Raw genomic sequence first — 20,850 nt, forward strand, 5'->3', positions numbered from 1 at the left:
CCAGGCCAAAGGCCATCACAGCATTGGGGAGCCGGAGGGTTGTGGGGGGTGTAGCGGTTTGGTCTGTGCTGTCCAGAGCAGCATGTCCTGGTGAGACGCCACTGCCTGATTCCACTCACTCTCCAACCTCAGGCCATTTTCCCGGGGCACCTCCCTGGCTGCAGGGTGATCACCCCCTTCCCCCTCGTGCAGGCCACTGCCCTGCTGCACAGCGCTGCTGCAGTTCAGAGGTGCTTTCCCCTGAGCACTGGAGCCCTGTCCCTCCCGCAGGGCTCCCAGATGCTGAGGAGCTGCCAGTCTCTGCTGGGAGGCAGGAGCAGAGGCTCTTCCCATGAGCTGCACAGCAAGAGCTGGGAGAGCAGAGTATGATGCAGTCTTTCAGGGCATCCTGGCACCCACCTCTGTGAACACATGCCCTGCTCCAGCACCCGTGGTCCTGGCTACTCTGCAATAGACAGCTGAGGACTCAGCTGGCAGCACTACCCAGATGCTGCTACAGCAGGAAGAGAGCCCCATTCCCTGGGAATGGCAGCTGGAAGCCTGTGCTCCTGCATGGGGAGGCATGGGATGGGGGACAGGAACCCTGTTAGCTCCGAAACAGCCTCCCAGGGCAGCTGCATGGGACAGCAGAAGAGACGGGCACCAATGCAGCAGGGCCATGGTCAGGTCCTCGTGGCACTGAGCACATGGACAGCTCCTTTGCCTCTCCTCTCCTTGGAGACCTGGCCCAGCCTTGCAGCACCTGACGGATGGATACAGGGGGCCAATCCTTGCCACCCACAGCAGGATGGGGAGCTGAGTCTCGGCTCTACCAGCTGAGCCACCAGCAGCTGGCACCTTGAGGACAGCAGCCCACACTTGCTCCTCCCAAAGATACGATCTGCCGGGCAGGCAGCTGCTGGCAGGGACCGAGCAGCAGGGACAGTCACATCATTATTTCTGGCTGCTGCCCGTGTCTGCAACCCTAGGCCATTTACAGGCAGGCAGTCTGGCCACAGGCCATGGGAGCTGCCATGCTAGGAGAGTCAAGGGGCTGGGCAGAAACACAAGCAGCCAGTGAGCCTGACCCCGGCAGCAGGCTCAAGAGCACCTGGGGCATGCACAGCAACGGCGGGAAGGAGCCGACTTGGGCCAGCACAGCCCCCAGGAGAGCACTGCTGGGCTAAGGACCTTGAAACTAGTGGGATGTAACCAGCCCCTGTGCCACAGCATCTGGACACTGGCCAACTCCCAGGCAGACTCCTGCCGTGGCTGTGCTGAGGTTCCTCAGCCCTCCCACGCTGAGCAGCTCCCACTCTGCCCCTGCCGCCTCCTTCCACAGCCAGGAAAGGGACTGGATAGTCAGGGACTGAGGTCTCCAGCAGACACCCCTGCCACTGCCAGCCTCAGAGCAATGCTGGCTGGGAGCTGCTGCCGTGCGTGGCTGAGCCGAAGCACCCTGAGCTGGTGCTGAATCTCCCCCAACCCCTTCTGCACGGGGTGCCTCACTTGGCGTTGCCTGTGCTTGGGGCCACTGCGACTGGGCCCCATGGACGGCTCAGAGCCTGGTCCTGCTATGATTGCAGCAGGCGTTGCCATTTTCTCTCTCCCTGCCAAGAGGACGCTGGCACCGGGTGGGTGGATCTAAATATAATGGGCTGTTTTGCAGCTTGTGCTGCAAACAAGCTGCGCGGTGCCCTGGCAAGGAGCACGCTGGCACGGGGAGCAGCGCCGACAGTAGAGCTGAGCTCCCCCAGTGCACAGGCACAGGCACCAGCCCTAGGGCTGGCCTCAGTCTGCAGCCCATTCACGCATACCCCAGAGAGCAGAGGGGACTGCTGCCCACCCTCCCCCTTCTCCTGGGGCGGCCCCTCCCTGCCAGTGCCAATGCCTCCTTGGGGAGGTTCCTTCCACTGCCTCCTGCTTTGCCAGGTCACAGGTGCTGGCCTGCAGGAGCCAGCCCCTCCTTTCCCCAGTGCCAGCCCTGCTGCCTGCCCTCTCACTGGCCCTGGAGGCGGTACAGCCCCTGGTGCCTTGTCCCCTCCAATGCTGCAGCTTTGCAGAGGCCTCCAGCGGCTGACGGTGCCTGCTCCCAAGCCTGAGCACCACAGCCCAATTAGAGCAGCCACACTCCACAAAAATCAATATTTTCTTAATTAAACCTCTGCACTTTTGCAGGGGCCACATGAATATTTATAAAGGCAAGAGCTATTTCCATGGCGATGCATGGCCATCCAGCCAGTGCTCTCTACCCATGGCCCAGCTTCAGGGAAGCCTGCAGCACCTGAACTGTGCCCTGAAGCCACACTGCATCTCTTCTGCTGCTTCCTTGTCCTGCTCCCCCTCCACCACATCCTCTCACCAAATCCCTGATCTAGGAGCCTCCTGCACCAAGAAGCAGCATCCTCCTTTCTGCACACAGCTCTCAGGAGCCTCAAGCAAAGAGACCCAGTGGAGTCTCACATCCTTTAGAGCAGTGTCAGGCAGGGCGTCCTCTGGGGAAGCTAAGCACCGGCATAAGCTTGCAGAGCCTCCTGCAGAGAGCTCTGCAGCCACTCTCCCCGTGTCGCTGCTGGTCGGACTAGCTGGTGTCACCTCCCTTAGTATGTCAGCACGTAGGCTAGGGCCGGGCACAGCACACTGGTGCAGCTGGCTGGACATTAGCAGCAGCCCAGGCAGCAGAGAGCAATGCCAGTGTCACAAACAGTCTCCAGGAGTTTCCTGGTCTCCAGGAGTCCCTTCTAGCCACATCTCAGCCCTGCGATGGAGGGAGCTGCAGCAGGGATGGGAGCAGCCTCTTCGACTGGGAGCAAGGGCCCTACCATCAGGGCATGCAGCAGGGGAGAGGGAACCAGGGTAGACCCAGGCTCTGGCGTTCACGCACAGCAAAAGCCCCAATAGCACCTGTGGTCCTGGCCCCTCCAGCTGCACACAGCTGCCCCAGGCACATGATCCCACCCCTGGGTCTGTACCCAGCCCATCACCTTGGACCCACCCAGCATCATTCAGCTCAGCCGTACCTAGCTGCCCCCAGCTGGAGAGTGCTCCAGGACCCCGTGGCTGGCAAGGGGTCTGCCCTCAGCTCATCAGTGGGGCAATGCCCCTCAGTGCTCCCTGGTCTGACCAACCAGCTGGCTCCTCAGCGGGAAGGGCTGGGGCACGACCAGCAGCCTGATGTGGCCATGGGGCTCCACAAAAGCTGACGGTGCTGGTGGGACTCAAGGGCCCTGCAGGCAGAGGCTGTGGCTCCTTGGGAAGCACCTCCTTCTGGCTGCAGGTCAGTGTTGGGCTTCAGCTGGCAATGCTGCCACATGGCCCTGGGGGCAGCAGCAACCACAGGTCAGGCTCTGTCAAGTGCGTGGCCAAGCAGGCAGGAGCTGCACCCTGGTGCCCAAGTGCAGGGTGCAGCTGGGTTACCATGTCCAGCACGTGCCAGGCTCTGCAGGCTCCAGCTCAGCAGCTTCCCCCTGCAGCAGCCAATCCACTGCTACATGCTGACAGAGCATGTGAGGACTATGGTGGCAGGGGCAGACGTGTGTATCCAGGTGGAGAGTAAGGAGGGAGGGGCAATGCCCCAGGGTGGCTGCAAGGTGCTTGTTGCACTGAGCTGCCATCAGTCCTGAAAGGTGTCCAAGGCAGAGGCCCTTGCCCCCATGGGCCCCTTCCCCTCCATGTGGCTGTCTTGTGCATGGGCAGGACTAGCTGGTTCCCCTGGACGGGCAGCTCATGACGTGCAGAAGGCTCAGGAGCCTCCCCCACCACACAGGATGCCTCTGCATGCCGCAGCAAGGCTGGGCCAGGGCAGACAGCAGGCACCATCCATCCTCCCAACTCTGGAGAACGGGTGCCCCTGCCTACACATGGGGCACATTTGCCAGCTGGAGCAGAGCAGCCCAATCCCACAGCAGAGAGGATGAGGTCTGGGGCCGCCTGGCCAAGGCACAGACCAGAGGAAGAGCCCCAGAGCCCCCAGTACCACGGTGCAGAGGCAGGGCCTCGGCTTTGCCTGCTTAGGCCCTGGTGTGTCGGAAACGCAGCGCCCACAAACACAGCACAGCCAGACCCACAGGGCCTGTGGAGGGACAAAGGCTACAGGCATCCTCCATCCTCCTAGAGCCGTCCCACCACAGCCTGCCTGCCCGCGGGAACCCGCGCAACGCAGAACGTGCTAGAAATGCCTGGGGGTCCTGGGGAGAGAGGTGGCACAGAGCTCCTACCTGATGAGATGAGGGAGGGAGCACATGGTGGAAAATCCCGCCTCCCCCCTTAGGGCCTGGACCCCCGGGGACCTTGCCCTGAATGTTGCACTTACCTCTCTATTAGGCAGAGACCTGGGGCAGTAGGTACCGGGATGGATGCAGCACCTCCCTCCCAGTGACAACAGGCAATGGCTGTGGGGCAATCCCCCACAAGGAGAAGGGGCAGCCACAGCCTCCAGCAGGGACAGCCCAACCAGGGGAGGGCACTGGAAACAGGCAGAGCCACAAAGGGGACTCACAGAGAAAGGCCCCTGCGACAGGACAGAGATGGCTCGGGCAAGCACAGGGAGGAGCAGTGGGACCCACGCTGGAGAACAAGGGGCCACAGAGTCAAGCACAGGGCAGCAAATTTAGGCCAGTGCAAGGCAAACGCTTCCCCCTGTGACAGTCAGGACCAGCAGCCAAGGGGTGGGGAACTGCAGCCGTCTCAATCGTGCCACAGCCATTCTTTGGCACTGTCAGCAAGGAGCAGAGGGCTAATCAGGCCCTGGGCTGCACGACCGGACAGAACTCTGGAGCAAGGAAAGACAGCGCCTAACCCCAAGATCTGCTCAGAACTGCATTTCCTCCTTGTCGTGGCAGCCTGGGTCACAGGCCAGCACCCTCTGTGCTAGGTGCTGTACAAACAGTCTTCCTACTGATCTGTTGCTCACTGAGGACAGGACACCATGGCTGGCATGAAGGGGCCAGGGTGTGCAAGGGCTGGGCCCTAGGGTCACTGCTGCACCTCTGGCATGCCCTGGAGGTGGCAGGTGTGCTGGGCGCATGTTCCAACGCAGTCCCAGGGGAAGCGAGCGCTGCCTTTGCTGCGAGATATCGCTGACATGCGATCTCACAGCCTCACGGCCTGACTGTACCCGTGGCCTGTGGTACCTGCAGGTGACAGGAACGGCACAGGCTATGATTTCATGTGGCACATGGCTGCAGCCGTCCCCAATGCATCCATGATGCGGCCTCCGATTACACCGCCCCGCCCACCGCGAACCAGCCAGCGCAAGAGCAGCGTGTGCCCGGTGCAGACACCAGTGCAGCCGCTTGGCATTTCTCACGTTCTCTTCTACTTAGCCTGGTTTCATCATCATAACGATCAGTTTATTTTTATTGACACAGGCATTTTCTCAGGCAAGTGCTTTTCTCTCCACGGACTATATTTTAATAATTCAGTCAGCAACCATGTACTGTAAAGCTACATTCCAACCCACGGGCAGCCTCCCAATTTGCAATTCAGGGCGAAGGCAGTTAAGTAGGCAGCTGGAGCTGGGTGTCTGAATTCAATGGGCCTCACACATCAGCCCTCTGAGCTGAGCCAAGGCATCCACCTCTGCTGATGGGTCAGCCCTTGTGGCCAGCAATATGCAGCGCCATGCACATGGGTACTAGCGCCCTCACTGCATGAAGTGCTGGAGGCTGGAGTGGATTTGGATGGAGACGGAGCTACAGCTGCAGTTGTAGGGCTGTGCCCAGCAAGGCAGCACTGCAGTTTGCAGTTCATCCCCTCCTTACTCTATACCCCAAGTGGCAGCTGTCCCCCCCCCACCCCGGCTGCTCACTGCACACACTGGCCCTAGGAGAGACGTCAGGGCCTGGGGGACTGGCAGCAATGGAAGCCCCCACACGGGCCCAGGCTCCTGCTAGGCCTTCCCAACGGCTGTGGGGAGAGGAGCTGGGGGACCGGGGTCTTTTCTGCCCACCTCCCCTCTGGCCCCACAAAGCAGGGTGCAGCACGAAGGCCAAGAGGAAAGTGATGAAAGGTGCAGGGGGCTGCGGAGCAGAAACAAATGCAGCTGGCTGGCAAGGCTTGAATGCAGAGCTGCACCAGCCTGCCCTGAGCTCTAGCCCACCCCACAGAGGAAAGAAAGGGGGGGGGCTGTGCTCCACAGCCAGTGGAAGCCACCTGCTGCTGCATCAGGGGAAGCCCTAAGGGGATTTGTTCTGCTTGGTTCCCTTAGCTGCTTGTTATCAATGCGCCAGTCACTGGGATATCTCCACCGAACGGCATGGGGGAGGAAGCAGCAGGCTCCAAGCACAGGACCCCTGCTGCCTTCCAGCACCCGGCTGGACTCCACGGGCAGAGCAGAAGCTGTAATGCCATGTTGTTATGTTGCATAACACAGCACGCAGCACCGGGAGGCTGGGACCTCGTCCCCAAGCACAGGCACCTGCCACCTCCTGCTCCAGGGAGGGATGCGGTTCAGGCCGTACTGAGCGCTTCTGCCTGAGGCAGCTGTGGCCAGAGGGTGCCAGGGCCCAGGGCAGACAGCCCCTCCGGCATGCTGCAGGGCTGGCTAATTTTCTGGTCTAGTGGCAGTGAGTAAGCCTGCTGCAATCTCGACTGCTGCTGGAAGCCTTTAATGAGCGCTCATGCATGGGAGGCAGGGGACAGGTGTGGGTCGGGCAGGGAGAGCGGTAGGTGGGGGGACATGCAAGGGAGCTGCAGGGAGAGATGGAGGGCCAGGCTCAAAGCACAGCCCAGCTCCATGTGAGCCCATCAGAAGGGGGAAGGGAAGGCTTGGGGGACAGGTCCAGGCTGCAGATCTGGCTTGGACTGAAAGCGGAGCACCTGGCCTTGGGACCCTTGGTCGACAGAGCCAGGAACAGCTCAGAGCTGAGTCCGGGCCCCTCAGCACAGAGCCCACATGGGGCTGACTTGACAGGGGCTCCAGTCCCCAGGGCAAGGCTGCAAGGTAGCTCAGCCCAGCCCCAGAGCTACCCCTACACTCCATGGGGCTGCAGCGCAGGGTTCCCCACTGCTCCTGGCTAAAACTCCCCTGTTTCCTGTGGGAGTTGCTGGACTCTAAGCAACCCAGAAAGCATGGCAGTATGACCAGTGTGGTCATACCTGCTGGAGCATGCAGACAACCTGGCGCAACAGGATGGATGGGAACTTCCCCATTGCCCTCCTCAGCCCTCCCACACCACGGCAGCTGTTCTCGGCATGGCCGTGGGGTACAGAAAGTGGGAGGTTCTTGGATGGCTGAATTGCGGAGTTGTTTGGAGAACCACCAACATCACAAGACCCTGCTTGGCAGCCCTGTGATCCTCAGGTTATGGGCACCTGCGACACTCACAGGAGCCTGCTCTGCCCGAGTCAGCTGGGGGAATGACCTCCCCACCAGGACTGCTTGCTGGGGTCCTGCTCTCATTTTTCACTAAACACCTGCAGAAGTTTCCAACGCAGCCTGATGCAAAAATGGGAAACCACAGAAATCCCTGAAGGACAGGAAGGTGCTGCATGCCCAGCCCCAGCTCTATGGCACCATGAAGCTCAGCCCCGGGAGTGGGGGCGGGGGGGGGGGAAATCACATGGGTCCCCATTTTATCCCATGACCCCAAATGCTCCTGCTGTCCATTTGATGATTGCCCAGTCTGCTGCTCCCTGCTCCTCCCAGCCCTGCAGACAACACCCTGCTATCCTCTGTGCAAGCCTGTCTGGGAGCTCTGGAGCTGAAGAGGAGAAAGCAGTGACACAAAGGTCTGGCCTTCAAGGGCAATGACAATGGGGCAGCAGGCCGACACGGGCACCACTCCCAGCTGGAGGGGGGTGACGCTGCTGCGCCAGACCACCCTGGAACCTGGGGCCTTGAGTACAAGCCTTGCCACAGCTTCTCCTGCCAGCCCTGTGGGGCCCAGGGCTTCACCCGCATTCCCCGGACAGCCACAGCTGAAGTCCAAGGAGCCCAGGGCCTCGCCACGGCTTCTGCAGACACCTCAACTGGCCTGCTTGGGGATTTCTGCAGGCTCACCAACACGCTGTTCGGCACACTCCTGACCCCAAGGCTTCACCATAGGCTCCGACCTGCTATGCTCCAGCCCCAGGAGTCCGCACCCTGCCACAAGCTCTGCACTGGATGCACAGGACTTCTTCCCCTGAAAGCCAGGCATTACAGGGCTTCTCCAGCATGCTGCAGAACCCAGGATCTCGCTGCAGACTCACCGACCTGGCACACCAGTGATCTCTGATGCCAGGCACTGCCACAGACGCCACTAGCGTGGCGCTCCAGAACACACAACCTTCTAATTCACTCTTTGGCCAGCCACACTGGGCACCCCCAGACCACAGCAGCACCCCAGGATCAGTATGCAGAGCACATGGAGCCTTGGCTATCGACACTATTGGGAGGTGCAATGCCCCTTTCTTTGCTGGGGGAGAATGGAGGAGGCTGTGGCCAGCCGCTAATCACAGAGAAGGACATCCCCACCCCAGGCCAGTCCCACACACCCTAGGTCTTCACAGGGACAGGAGCTGGCTCAAGCTGCTTGCTAGAGTTGTGAAATGGGGAGCTAGAGGGGAAAGAAACCAGCCCTGAGCTCAGCACAGCCTCCAACAGGGCCCCTCTTACCTCCCCCAGGGGCACAGCTGGCCTGGAGGCCTGTCACTCCAGACAGGCAGCATGCTGGGGGCTGGAGACCACCTGGCCCCCGGCCCCAGACATACCTGGCCGTGCCAAGGTCTCAGCTCCCAGCCTCGGCTGTGCCCACACAGCCCGAGGGCGGGTGCGATGCAGGTGAGCGGCTGTAGCAGGGAGGTGGGTGGGAAAGCCACCCTGGCAGCAGCAGCAGCTTCTGCCTGTGGCGCTGGCAGGCGCGCAGACATGGGCTGCCGCTGGCTGTGCTTCCCCGCCGTATTTACACATTTATGCCACAGCGGCAGCCAATTAGCTCAGCAAGACGTGGCAACGTGGTCAGGGAATCCCAGTGCAGGGCAGGGCAGCGCCACCCCTCTCCTTTCTTGCCGTTGCTCCTCTTGCACTGCCGGGGGCTCCTCACTTTTCCCCCCAGTTGAGACTCCCTGCAGAACCCTCCCAAGCGCCCTCCCAGGAGGTCTCTGCAGGGAGCCCCACAGCTGGGCAGGGAGTGTTCCTGTTCAGGGCAGGGAGGCTGGGGATGGCTGCGAGTGGCACTGTGGATACAGCTGTGCTCCTTGGCATGCCTGTGATACCCTGACTTGCATGTCACAATCACCCCCAGGTCAGGGGTGTTCATTAGGAGCCTGGGCCCCCAAGGGTGTAATGGGCAACTCCACCCAATGCTGGCAGGCACATTCCTCAGACTGGCAGAAAAACAAGACAAGCCCCAAGCTCCTGGTCCTTCTGGGAGGCAACAGGAGGGCCACGAGAACCCAGCTAGCATAGGTCTGCACGAGAGAAGCGTGGCCTTCTGCTCTGCTGTGGGGAAGGGGTCTGGGCTCTCAGCTGCATGCCTGGGGCTTCCCAGGGGAAAAGACACAAGCAGACCAGCTTGAGCAGGGGTGGCGCAGGCAGGGCTCTCCTCCCACTTCATGCCTGCTCTAATGGAGGCACTTGACTTCTGGCCTGGAGCAGCTCATGCCTGCAGGAATCCCCAGGGCAGGGCAGCAGGGACAGTAAAGCCCCTCAGACATGTCAGGCTTTCAAAAAGATCTGCCCTCACATGGGTGCTTAAATAAGGGGCCTCACTTGGAGCACTCAGCACATGGGGTGCTGAGTGTCGCGTCCTGTTCTTCCCCCCACCCCCATGCCTGGACACGGTGCGCACCAGGGAGGAATGGGCTGTTCTCCTGCCATGTGCCTCCATGGAAATCCACTAAACTATTCCCAATTTACACCAGTTCTTACAAGCTGGGGCTTAGGGCAATGTCCCCACCTTGTCAGCTAGCTCACCCGAATCCACACACGCCTGAGCATGCTACCATGCAGCCAGGGCAGCTGTGTGCTCCTAGGAGGCCTGGAGAGCATCTGCTAGTCTGTGCCCAGTCTGTGCTCCTAAACCCCCATCTTATATTCCAGCTGCCCTCCTGAGTTAGCTCTCACTGCACCACACACATGCCCTGCCCTACAGTGCCAAGCCAAGGTTCATGTCTGACCCATGGAATGGGCTGATGCTACTGGTCAAGCCCTGGGGGGAGCAGGGAAACTTGGGATCCCTCTCTCCAGTCCCAAATCAGTGGGGAGGGCTCCGGGGCAAGGGACCCCAACACAGGCTCCATGTGCCCAGGCCGTCCCTGTCTATGTAGGTGCTTTTAAAAGTCTCCCTGATGGAACTTGATCGCCTCTTTAGGGACCACTCCAGGGCTGATCCTCTTGACTGGAAACATTTCCCCCAACATCCTCATTTTTGCTGCCAGCAAAGCCGGCTTCTTCCTGCCCCAGCCTCGTCTTCAGCCTCATTCTGCTGGAAGTTGGTTATTGTGTCCAGCATTGGTCTTCTCTTTAAAAACCCAATTCTGTCAGCTGTTCCCTGCATGATCAAGGCCACCATCCATTCTTGTTGTTCTCCTCTGGACTTTCTCCAATTTGTCTGCATCTTAACAGTGTCGTGCCTAGACAGCTGGGCGCGTCCTCCCAGCCGAGGCCTCTGCGGTACCGTCTGCACATTGGTACAGCACCATGGGGCTGACTCTCCCATTTCCAGCCAAGACCCTGCCCTGCAGTACAGCTACCTCACCAGACATTCACCAGTCCCCACCCGTGAGCTCAAGTCTTTGCAGCCAAGGGTGGCACAGTGCAGTTATCCCTAGGGAAGTCCACCGTGCTGATTTGGGGCCATCTCCCCAGTTCATCACCATCGTGAATGCTGGCTCTGTCCTCCAAAGTGCCTGGGGCCCCTCCGGGCTGGTGCCCAGCCCCTGCCTTGCCGCTGTGTTTTCAGATCCATCAGACAGGAGGACAAGAGACCAGCCCTGGCTGGCCCCTGGGGGCTGCAAGTGATGCCCTCAGGGTTTCCCCAGATAAATGCTCCTTGAGCGTGTGTGCTTCACTCCCATCCAAGCCTGCCTCCAATGTGGCTGCTGCCAAGGAGACCGGCAGTTTGGGCTGGCAGCCCTCCGCCTGGGGGGCTCGTGCCTGCCCGGCAGGGAGGGCTCTTGGAGCGGGGCTCCGCAGCAGCACCGTTCTCTGCCTCGCAGACCTGCAAGTGCGACGGGAAGCTCTGCGTGCGCTGCTCTCCAGAGCCCTGGCAACCAGGGAGACCGCCGAAAAATATGAATCATGTATTTTTCCATGAGAGCTACAAGACTATATAAACAAGAGGTCTAGGAGTGGCAGCACGGGGAAGCCCTGCTCCCCACCCTGCCTTTGCCCAGGCTAGGGCAGGATGGGCCCCATGGGATGCTCTCTCTGGTTTCCCCAGGCTGACTTTGTTACAAGTCCATGCACTGAGGCTCACGCCACTTCCCATGAGAGACTGCCGTCTGGGCTCCCAGGCAAGGTCCCACTCGCAGAGAGCCCACTGGCCTGGCACCACACACCGATCTCCTGGTCCCAAGCCAGTGGGAGAAAAGGCTGGGTCTGGCTCTCAGGTGAGATCCAGCTCTCGGGCAGGGAGATCAGTGCTGTGACTGAATCCAGGAAGGAGTGTTACTAGACAGAAGTCGTGCAGGGTGGTGCCTCAGGATCACACAATGTCCTCCTAGCAGCCCAGCAGTTTTGCTAATGCCATTAACTATTACACATAGAGCCATCCCCAAGTGGGGAGCAGGTCCTTCCAGTCTAGGGGTCCTTGCAGTGCAGCCCTCCATGCTATGCGCAGAGATATGCAGTTGGTACACGGGTCTCAGGGAGCCGAGAAGCAGAACCCACTAGGACAGCACCAGTGGGGTACATACTGCAGTGCCTGGCATTCAGCTACTTGGGGTGAAAGGTAGAGACCAGGTCCTGCAGGGTTCACTGCTCTGAACTGTCCAGGGCTGCGAGCACAGCTGTTGGCAGTGAGAGGGCAGCTACCCTTTCGCATGGTTAGACCTCTCTTGTGCCAGCACGTTTCCCAGAGGGGCAGCTCAGCCAAGAGGCACTACAGAGCTCCCCGACAGCAGGCTCTTGGCTGCCAGCAGGGCTGCAGACTCCAGTCCTTTAAAGCAAGAGGACTTCAGCAAAGCAATGGGGAGGGCAATAGATCTGTCCCACCCTGTGCCCATAACACCCTGGAATGGGAGGTGGAAGAGGTGCCCTACATCTGCAGTGAGTACAGCAGGTTGGGGGTGGCTGGGTTCCCCCTGCATTCACAGATTTCAGGCTCATTGGGTTTATTTTGCACCCAGTCTTTAGCAAGGTAGATCACACTCACAGCACCATGGGTGGGCAGCAGTTGCATGGGACACAGGACCTGCCACATGGGCTGGCTGCAAGCAGCTGCGTCTAGTCTTACAGCTGCACCGGTGCAGCTTGGGACCAGCTCTTGCTGCCAAGCCCTGTCAGAGGGGTGTTTGTAGTGGTGCAAGCCTGACGTCTAGTTCCCAAGGGCAGGAGCCTACAGCAGCTCACACTCTGCAGAGCATGTCTGACTCATCACTGCCATGGAGGCACTTGCATGCAGTTTGCAACCTCTTCCACATGTAGCATGGCCACATATGCATCTATGTGGCTGCTGAGCACATGCAACAGGCTGTGCATTGGCCAGACCAGCACATGGCTCCATACACATGCCACAAAACTGTACCCCTCAAACATGCATGACTAAGGGGTGTCAGAGGAGGTGGCCCCTCCCCATTTCCACCCCAACAGGCACTCACCCAGGAAGCAGGAGACCCACATCTTGGGTCCACATCACTCAGAGGAGGTTTGAACCTGCATCACCTGCTTCCCAGCATAGTGCACCAAGCCTCAGCCCCCTAGGCAGCCAAGAGGGGAGGGTTTGGGAGGGAAAGACCAAGCTGGACAGCACTGGCTCAGCAAGGTGGAAAGGGCCCTGGTTCTAGCATAGGCACCTGCTTCCAGAAGGGCAACAACTCCCTCCTCTTCACCCATTCTATTCAACGATTAGGAAATACAAGGTGCAGTGGCTCAGCATCAAGAGGAGACTGGAGAAGGGGCTGGGCTATGTTTGCAGCGGGCCCTGGCAGTTGGAGTGCTGTGCTGGGGTATCCAAGAGCAGCAGGTTCAAACCAGGGGGAGGGGGTCAAACCTGGGTCTCCTGCTTCCAAGACAATTGCTCTGACCATGCAGCTTTTGGGCCAAAACATGAAGGCCCTCCTCTGCCTTCGCCTTGCCAGGAGGCAACTACAGGAAGTTTGCCGAGGTGCACCTGGGAAGAGCAGCAGGCTGCCTAGCCGGAGCACAGCCTGAAGATATTTGGGTACACACGCACGCACGCACGCACGCACGCAATGTGACTGCAGAATTGTCCTGCAGGCATGCAAAATGAACTGGGATTCTGCTCAGAGCAAACCCAACCAAGTCCCCACAGGAGAGTAGACTGAACTAAGCACTGCCCAGGCTTTGCAGCCAATGGCCATAAAGTGAATGGGACGGAGATGGAGCCACCCATGCACTTGAATAAGCCTGTGGGCTGAGCACACTGGAGGGGTGTGCAAGGCTCCTGGGAGCACAGGCCAGGGATTCATGGATTCATAGATGTAGGGTCAGAAAGGACCTTGTAGATCTTCTAGTTCAACCCCCTGCCCTGGGCAGGAGAGAAAATTGGGCTCAAATGACCCCAGCTAGGTAATCGTCAAGCCTTCTCTTAAAGGCCCTCAAGGTAGGAGCCAGCACCACTTCCCTTGGAAGTTGGTTCCAGATCCTAGCCACCCTGACAGTGAAGTAGTGCCTTCGAATGTCTAGTCTGAACCTACTCTCTAGCAACTTATGGCCGTCAGTCCTTGTTATTCCGGGAGGCGCTTGGGGGAACAAGGTCTCTCCCAAACCCTGCTGGTTCCCCCTAGTAAGTTTATAGACGGTCACCAGGTCCCCCCTCAGCCTTCTCTTGCAAAGTCTGAACAGGTCCAGGTCCTGTAGTCTCTCCTCGCAGGGCCTGCCCTGCTGCCCTCTGATCATGCAGGTGGCCCTCCTCTGGACCCTCTCCATGCTGTCCACATCCCTCCTGAAGTGCGGCGCCCAGAACTGGACGCAGAACTCTAGCTGCAGCCTGACCAGTGTCGCATAGAGGGAGAGGATCTTCTCCTTGGACCTGCTTGAGATGCATCTGTGGATGCATGACAAGGTCTGGTTAGCCCTACTGACCGTGTCCTTGCATTGGCAGTCCATGTTCATCTTGGAATCAATAATGACTCCAAGACATCTTTCTGTCACTGTGCTTTTGAGAAGGGAGTTCCCCAGTCTGTAGATATGCTGCTGGATCTTACTGCCCAAGTGCAGCACCCTGCACTTGTCAGTATTGAATCCCATCCTATTGTCATTTGCCTACCCCTGTAACCTGTTCAGGTCCTGCTGTAATCTGTCCTGCTGCTAGAAGTAGTATGCCCACCTCACCCCAAATCTTGGTGTCATCTGCGAATCTGAACATGCTGCTTTTCACCCCGTCGTCCAAGTTGCTAATAAAGAAATTGAACAGCGCGGGCCCAAGGACTGAGCCCTGGGGGACTCCACTGCCCACTTCCCTCCAGGTCAAATATGACCCATCCACCACCACTCTGAGTACGACCCCTCAGCCAATTTGCTATCCATCTGACTGTGTAGGCATCAATACCAGAGTCACCTAGTTTTTTTAAATGAGAATGGGGTTGGAGACAGATGCCACAGTAAGAGCTGTGCCCTCACTGACTTGGGCAAGGGATGGCTTTCTGCTCCAGGGGCAGCAGGTGCCTCTTTCCTTTGCCAGATGTTACAAAAGGCCAAGGATTTCCCAATCTCCTGCAGATGAGGTTGAGGGTCACAAAACAGAGGCTCTGCAGCGAACAGCTCCTTGCGGAGGGCCACGGCCATTCCAGAGTCCTGTGATTGTCACTATCTCAGCACAGAAGGCACCCGTGACAGGACGGTGATGCCTGCCTCACTGAGAAGAGCCGTCCCCTCTGCCATGAGCAGAGCCTGGCTTTTGGCATGGAGTGGGTCAGGCTGCCTGGCTCCCCCAGGTAAAATCCCAAAGCCACTCCAGGCCTGGGGGACCAGCTGCTCACAGGCAGGGCTACACATTACATGGCGTTGCTCTTTGAAGTAGTTGGGGCACATTCATCCCTTGCCCTCCAGCTGCCAGCCATGGCCTCCTCTTTCCTATTGTGCGTATGGGTTGTTTGTGTAGTGGCTTGGAGTGCCACGTGCAGCTGGAACCACACGCAGCGCAGTGTTGGCCCCGCCACCTCCCCCCCCAATCACCCTTTGACCAGGGGACAAGGTCTCGGGCAAGCGAGAACCTTTCAGCCTCCTTCCATGTTTGTGCAGCACCAAGCACAGCTGGGCCACATCCCTGCAGGGCTTCCAGGCACCACAAGAATATTAAAAAGCAACTTCTGTCTCAGGAAGGTAGAGCTGCCTCAGCGCTGGAAGGAGAGGGTTTGCTCGAAGGCTCTTCAAAAATGGGAGGGGGGGGGGGAGCAAAAGCTTTCTCCCCCATCCCTCTCACAGCAGAAGCAGCAGCAGAGAGCACAGAGAGGCTGTTCCACAGTGCAAGGACAGTCCCTTGGATTACACTGCCAGGCCAGAGGGGCCCACCCACGAGGCCATGTGGGCCTCTTGCCAGCTCAGGCCTTCCTAGGGAGCAATGGACATGGGGTGAGAATGGGAGCAAGTGGCACCCCTCCATGCCCAAAGTGGCAGATCCCCTGGGGTCTCCTGGCACAGGTCAGAGAAACAAATGGCAGACCAGATGGCTCTAGCTGCACTGACCCAGCAGCGCAAAGACACCAGATGTCTGAGCACTGCTCAGAACAAAACCTTGCTGAGACGTGTTCAAACAAAGCAGTTCTTCCAGCAGGGCCTTTGCCACAGGAGTGAAAAATCAGCTCCTTCAGCCCCTGCTGCATAGGAAGGCATAGACAGAGCTATCCCTGCAAGGGCCAGCTTGCAAAAGTGGGCGAGGTGCAGCAAGGCACACAGGTGCTGGTGTGGGTCAGAGGGGCAGGCCCTGGGAGTGTCCTGGAGAGGGCAGGAAGCAGCTATTAGAAGAGAAAGGGCACCTCAGCTAGTGAGAGGGAGTTCCAGGCTGAAGAGAGGCTGCTGGGGCTGGGGCGGAGGGGAGGGGACATATGGCAGGACTAGGCAGAGCTGTGTTTTGCAAGCCCTGATGCTTCTAGGCTACTTCTGCTGATGCTAAAGGAAGAGCCAGCCTGCGCTACATTCTGCATCCCAGGGGCAGGAGCTCTCCATCACCACCTAGCCACATCCACAATGGGCAAGAAGCAGGTGTCAGGGTGTAGCAAGGGGCTACTTAGCTTTTGCCTGGCAAATGCAGCCAGGCAGCCCATCTCTTCTGTTCCCACAGTAGTTTCCAGCAGGTGCCACCCCTAGAAGCCTTTGCTCAGGGTGAGCCAGTTCCTGTGGGAGAGTCAGGGAAGGCAACTCTCCAGCAGGCCTTTGTGGCACTGCAACCCCCCTTCAATTTGCACATGTGCTGGGAGCCCTCCAGCGCCCCGGGCTCAGGCATTGTGCTGCATCCGGCATTGCTTGCTGATCCTAATGCATCCTGCCAGACCGCTGAGTGGCCAGTTTACATGCTCCCAATTCCAGCTACTCTGCTGCTTCCGGTGGAGCCTGCCCTGCCCGGGTGGACGTGCCATTCTCCGGCAGTGCAGGAGAACATCCACAGCCTCCTGGCCTTCCTGGAAGGACCCACGTCCCCTCAGGCAGTCACCAAAGCTAGCCGAGGAGGTTTATTTTTGTTTTAAGTGATTCATAAAGGCTGCACCTCACGCACCTCCTCCTCCTTCTCTTGCTGGATGGCACAAGCTCATCAGGGATGTCACAGCTTCCCCATCCAGGGGAAGGTGACAGGGGCATGTGCTGGCACTGGAACAAGTTGGCAGCATCTGCCAAGCCTTCCTGATGCCTGTGAAGTCAGCAGGCGCCATCGCACATGTACGCAGTGTGCCATTCCCCATGCCTGAGGAGTGCTGGCAAGGACTGCACACCTCCCAGTGTGTACTCGGTTCTTCACATCTCAGCCAGGCAGGGTAGTTCTCAGCAGCGTGACAGGGTGCATGTGCCACTGCTGGCCCAGCCCTGCCCTGCCCAAGGGATCTGCCTGGCAGCCCCCCCAAGGCACCAGGGGCTCCAGTGAAAGCAGCAGTTGCTGTGCTGATCGTTGTTCACTCCATCGGCACAAGTCCTGCACATCAGATCCCCGCTCCCCCCAGCGCAATCTGGGCTGACAGACCCCAGGCTGACCCAGCAGACTGCAAGCTGCCAGATAGCTTGCCTGACAGCGGACGCACTGCTCAGGAATGCACATCAGGAGGGCCGATGGAGCTGCATCATCTGCCTGCTTGTGGCTGGGTATGACTGGAGTTAAACGGCTGTAACCTTAGAGCCAAATTAAGCAGATTTAAAGTTCCCATGGTTTATCTCCATTTGTTTCACTATAGGAGTGGACAGATACAAACAGCTGCCTTGGTTTAGCGTGACCTGCAGCAAACCAGTATAAATCGTAGCTATTAGAAGTGTGTTTTCTGTCCATACCCTCCCTTTCACAATTGGAGATCTTGATAGACAGAAGTCCCTGATTTTCCCCAAGGCCACACAACAAAACCTGTAAGCAGCCAAAGGCACCACTCCTGCCAATTCCCAAGTTGATGCAGTATGTCCAGTGCTCAAGGCTTTCTCTAGATAACTAGCTGCTCTTTGACTCTTTCAACTGCAGCAGTTTGCTAGGCGGGGACATGCTCCCCAGGCTGAGTGTGCAACGAACTCTGCCTCTAAAATAAGCCTGGCAGCGAGACTCTCCCCTGCCATGCACAAATAAAGTCCCAGCCCAAACACAGAAATGTGCTGATCTCAGCCATTAGTCAGCCAAGTGCACAGACTAAACTATGGTGCACCACAGCTCTGCCCAGAGCCCAGCTGCCCGCTGGTCATTACAGCCCCATTACAGACAAAACACTACGATGTTCTAGGCCCTAGAAGGCACCTTTGTGGTGAAGAAGTAGACGCTTTCCAAGGGGAGGCACCAGCTGGGCAACTCTACCCTGGTCTCATCACGGGAGGGGGGGCACGTTCCTCAGCACAACTGCCAGCACAGCCCTTGTGCCAAGATGACAGTGTCAGGGCCCCCTGCCTGGGCTGAGCAGCAGGTTTTCAGGACAAATGACAGAGGAGAACATTCCTGCAGTCTCTCATGCTATCCGCCCACTGAAGGCACAGCAGCCTGGCACTTCCTTCGGAGGGGTTTCTCAGCCAGCAGTTCTCAGCACGGTCAATGTTTCTGACTGGCTTGCACAGAGCTTCTGGCACCACATCTACATTTTGGTTGCATGTTTATGCTTGGCTTGCGGACCACAGACTAAAGGAGACACTGGTCACAGCAATTCTTCCTCTTGATCCGTATCACCAGAGCAGCCCCAGGGCCGGTCTGCCATGCCTCATTCCACCAGCCCCGGATCTACACAGAGATCTGCAACCCAAGCACACCTGCATCTTTGCAAACTAGTTGGGAAATGTCTCCATCCTGCCTGGGCTACAGTTCTGTCACTCTGCGTTGAGGCACAGGAAGGCAACACTTTGCACAGCCATTTTGATACAGAATCACAACAAAGGCAATATCAGGCATCCCCATGGGACCTCGCCTTGAGATGCCATGACACAGCCACACTAGGCATGACAGCCCCCAGCACTCACAGACTAGCCCGGGGATGGTGCCGTTCTAGGGCTTCGGGCTGGGTGTGGCCATGTACCACATTGCCTCCCGTAATGCTGCCATCCTCTAGCTTGAGATGAGATGCTAGATAGGAGCTTCCCTCCTGTGAAAGGCCGATGGGGATTCGTCCTTAGCTCAACAGGCAGAGCTGCTTCTCCTTGACCATCTACACCGTGCCAGTCAGGAAATCCTGGCTCAGGTTTCTCATCCTCCCCACTCCCGCCTCAGGGATGCAATAATTCCTCTTTCATTGTCTCACTCTACGAGTCCCTCCAGCTTGAAGACAATTTTACCCCAGTAAATATTTTCACATTTTCTTCCTGTGCCATGAAATCTGGCAGTGACATGGCTCTGGCACACGGCTCCCTCTTCCTCTCGGTGCTAGCACCTGCCCTGCACACGGAGGGAGGAGCTCGTTTAGGACCCAACTGGATGAAACGCAGCAGCAGACCTAGCCCAAGGGATCCCGAAACCTGAGCTGGCAACACACGATGCTCTCGGATGCGAGCACCCACCACACGCTAGTCCCATCGCAAGTTGCTGGACCAGTACCACTGGGTCAAATCCAGGCCCCGCAGGACCACAATCAGATCATCGCGCTCCTTTCTGGCTCAGAGATCTGCGACCCCCACTCCAAAGCAGCGACGTCCTGACTCAACGCAGTTGCCTTCTTCTTCTGATCAGCCCCAGCATCTACCTACACGGCACCAACCATGCCCACCTCGCCGGCACCGCCAAGGCTGCGAGCATCTGCCCACCTGTTCCGAGCCTGCCCAGTGCTGCTCGCCTATGGCTTCACCCTGCAGCAGAACAGTGATGGAAAATGAGCTCCTGCCACGTACGAGTCCTTCCCAAAATTATATTTGCTCTGTGGCACTTCATTAAAGGCTGTTTTGTCAGGCAGCGCTCGGCCCGGCGTTATATATCATGGGTAAACACCCTTTGTCTCAAGGGTTATGAAGCTACCGAGCAGCTCCATGCCTCCTGCATAATAAACAATCTGTATATCAAGTGCTGGGAGGATTTATGAGCTCCTTGGACAATACGAGACACGGCTTTCTCTGGGAGGAGCCGACGGACCGGGGCTGCCTCCTCCAACCCGGGCTGCAGAGCGCCCCAAGCCCGGCCGAGCGCAGCACCCTAGCGCCAGGCTCCGGAGAGAGGCAGGCGGAGACAAAAGGGCAGACGGGCTGCGAGTGGCACTGCCCGGCGGGTCGCTCTCGGCCGCTCCCGGCCATGGAGGCGGCGCCGCGCCCCGGGGGCAGGGGCAGAGCCGGAGCCGGGTGACCTTGGGGCAGGCGGGGAGGGACCCCGGCCACTCCCTGCGGCGCATCGCCGGGCACCCGACGGCTGGAGGCGGCCACGCCCGGCCCGGCCCGGCCCCTCCCGCGGCGCTGACCTACATAGCGGCGCTGCCTCCCGCTGCAGGGCAGCGCTCGCCCCCGCCCCGCCCCGCCCGCGCCCGCGCCCGCGCCCGCTCACCGTCGTGGGAGAGGTTTCCCCTGCTGGCCACGAAGCAGCCCAGGAGGACGAGCAGGCTGCAGGCGGGGCGCAGCATGGTGGCTCCGCGGCCTCCCGGGCGGTGCGGTGCGGGGTGATGCGGTGCGCGGCGATGCGATGCGGGTGCGGCGCAGGGCGCGGCGCGGCGGGCGAGGATGCTCCAGCGCCCGAAGCCGGGGCTGCGGCAGGAGCGCGGACTAAATAGCGCTTGGACCGCACCATCCGCGACGGCGGGGGGAGCGGGGCGGGGCGGCGGGGGGCGGGGGGTGCCGCGTCCTGCCTCCTCCGCCCCCGCCTCCCCCCCCCCCCCTGCGCCGTGGTGCGGTCCGGGCTGCGCCCCGCGGGACCGGGATGGGGAGCGGTGCGGTGCGGTGCTGCGAGAGGCGACCTCCCTCGGGATGCCCGTCGAGGGGCTCGGGGCTGACCCCCGCCCAGCACCCCGCCAGCGCCCCGGGGGCAGCTGGGCACGGACCCATCCTTATCCCCCAGCACCCCCGCCCGGCCGCCCGCTCCCTCCCCCGGGGACCAGGGCACAGGGTCTCCCCTGGCAGCAAAGGGGCAGAGCCGTGGGTGCAGCATGCCTGCGCCCTGCTTCTCCGGCTGCGGGTGTTTGGGT

General features: G+C 59.5%; 1 protein-coding gene across 4 annotated transcripts in view; it reads right to left on the minus strand.

The window, feature by feature from the left end:
- The window catches only part of CADM3 (cell adhesion molecule 3), a 45,819-nt gene extending 25,394 nt beyond the window's left edge, over positions 1-20,425 (minus strand). For 2 of the 4 annotated variants that reach the window (XM_059718984.1, XM_059718982.1), the window contains exon 1: positions 20,217-20,421. In XM_059718984.1, coding sequence (XP_059574967.1) covers positions 20,217-20,292 — 76 coding nt within the window. In that variant the 5' untranslated portion in view covers positions 20,293-20,421. Of the gene's footprint in view, positions 1-20,216 lie in introns of all 4 variants that reach the window. The other 2 variants (XM_059718981.1, XM_059718983.1) reach the window with 2 other exon arrangements.
- Between the last annotated feature and the right edge of the window lie 425 nt (positions 20,426-20,850).

Source organism: Alligator mississippiensis, chromosome 15 (assembly GCF_030867095.1).
Source record: "Alligator mississippiensis isolate rAllMis1 chromosome 15, rAllMis1, whole genome shotgun sequence".
Classification (NCBI taxonomy): Eukaryota; Metazoa; Chordata; order Crocodylia; family Alligatoridae; genus Alligator; species Alligator mississippiensis.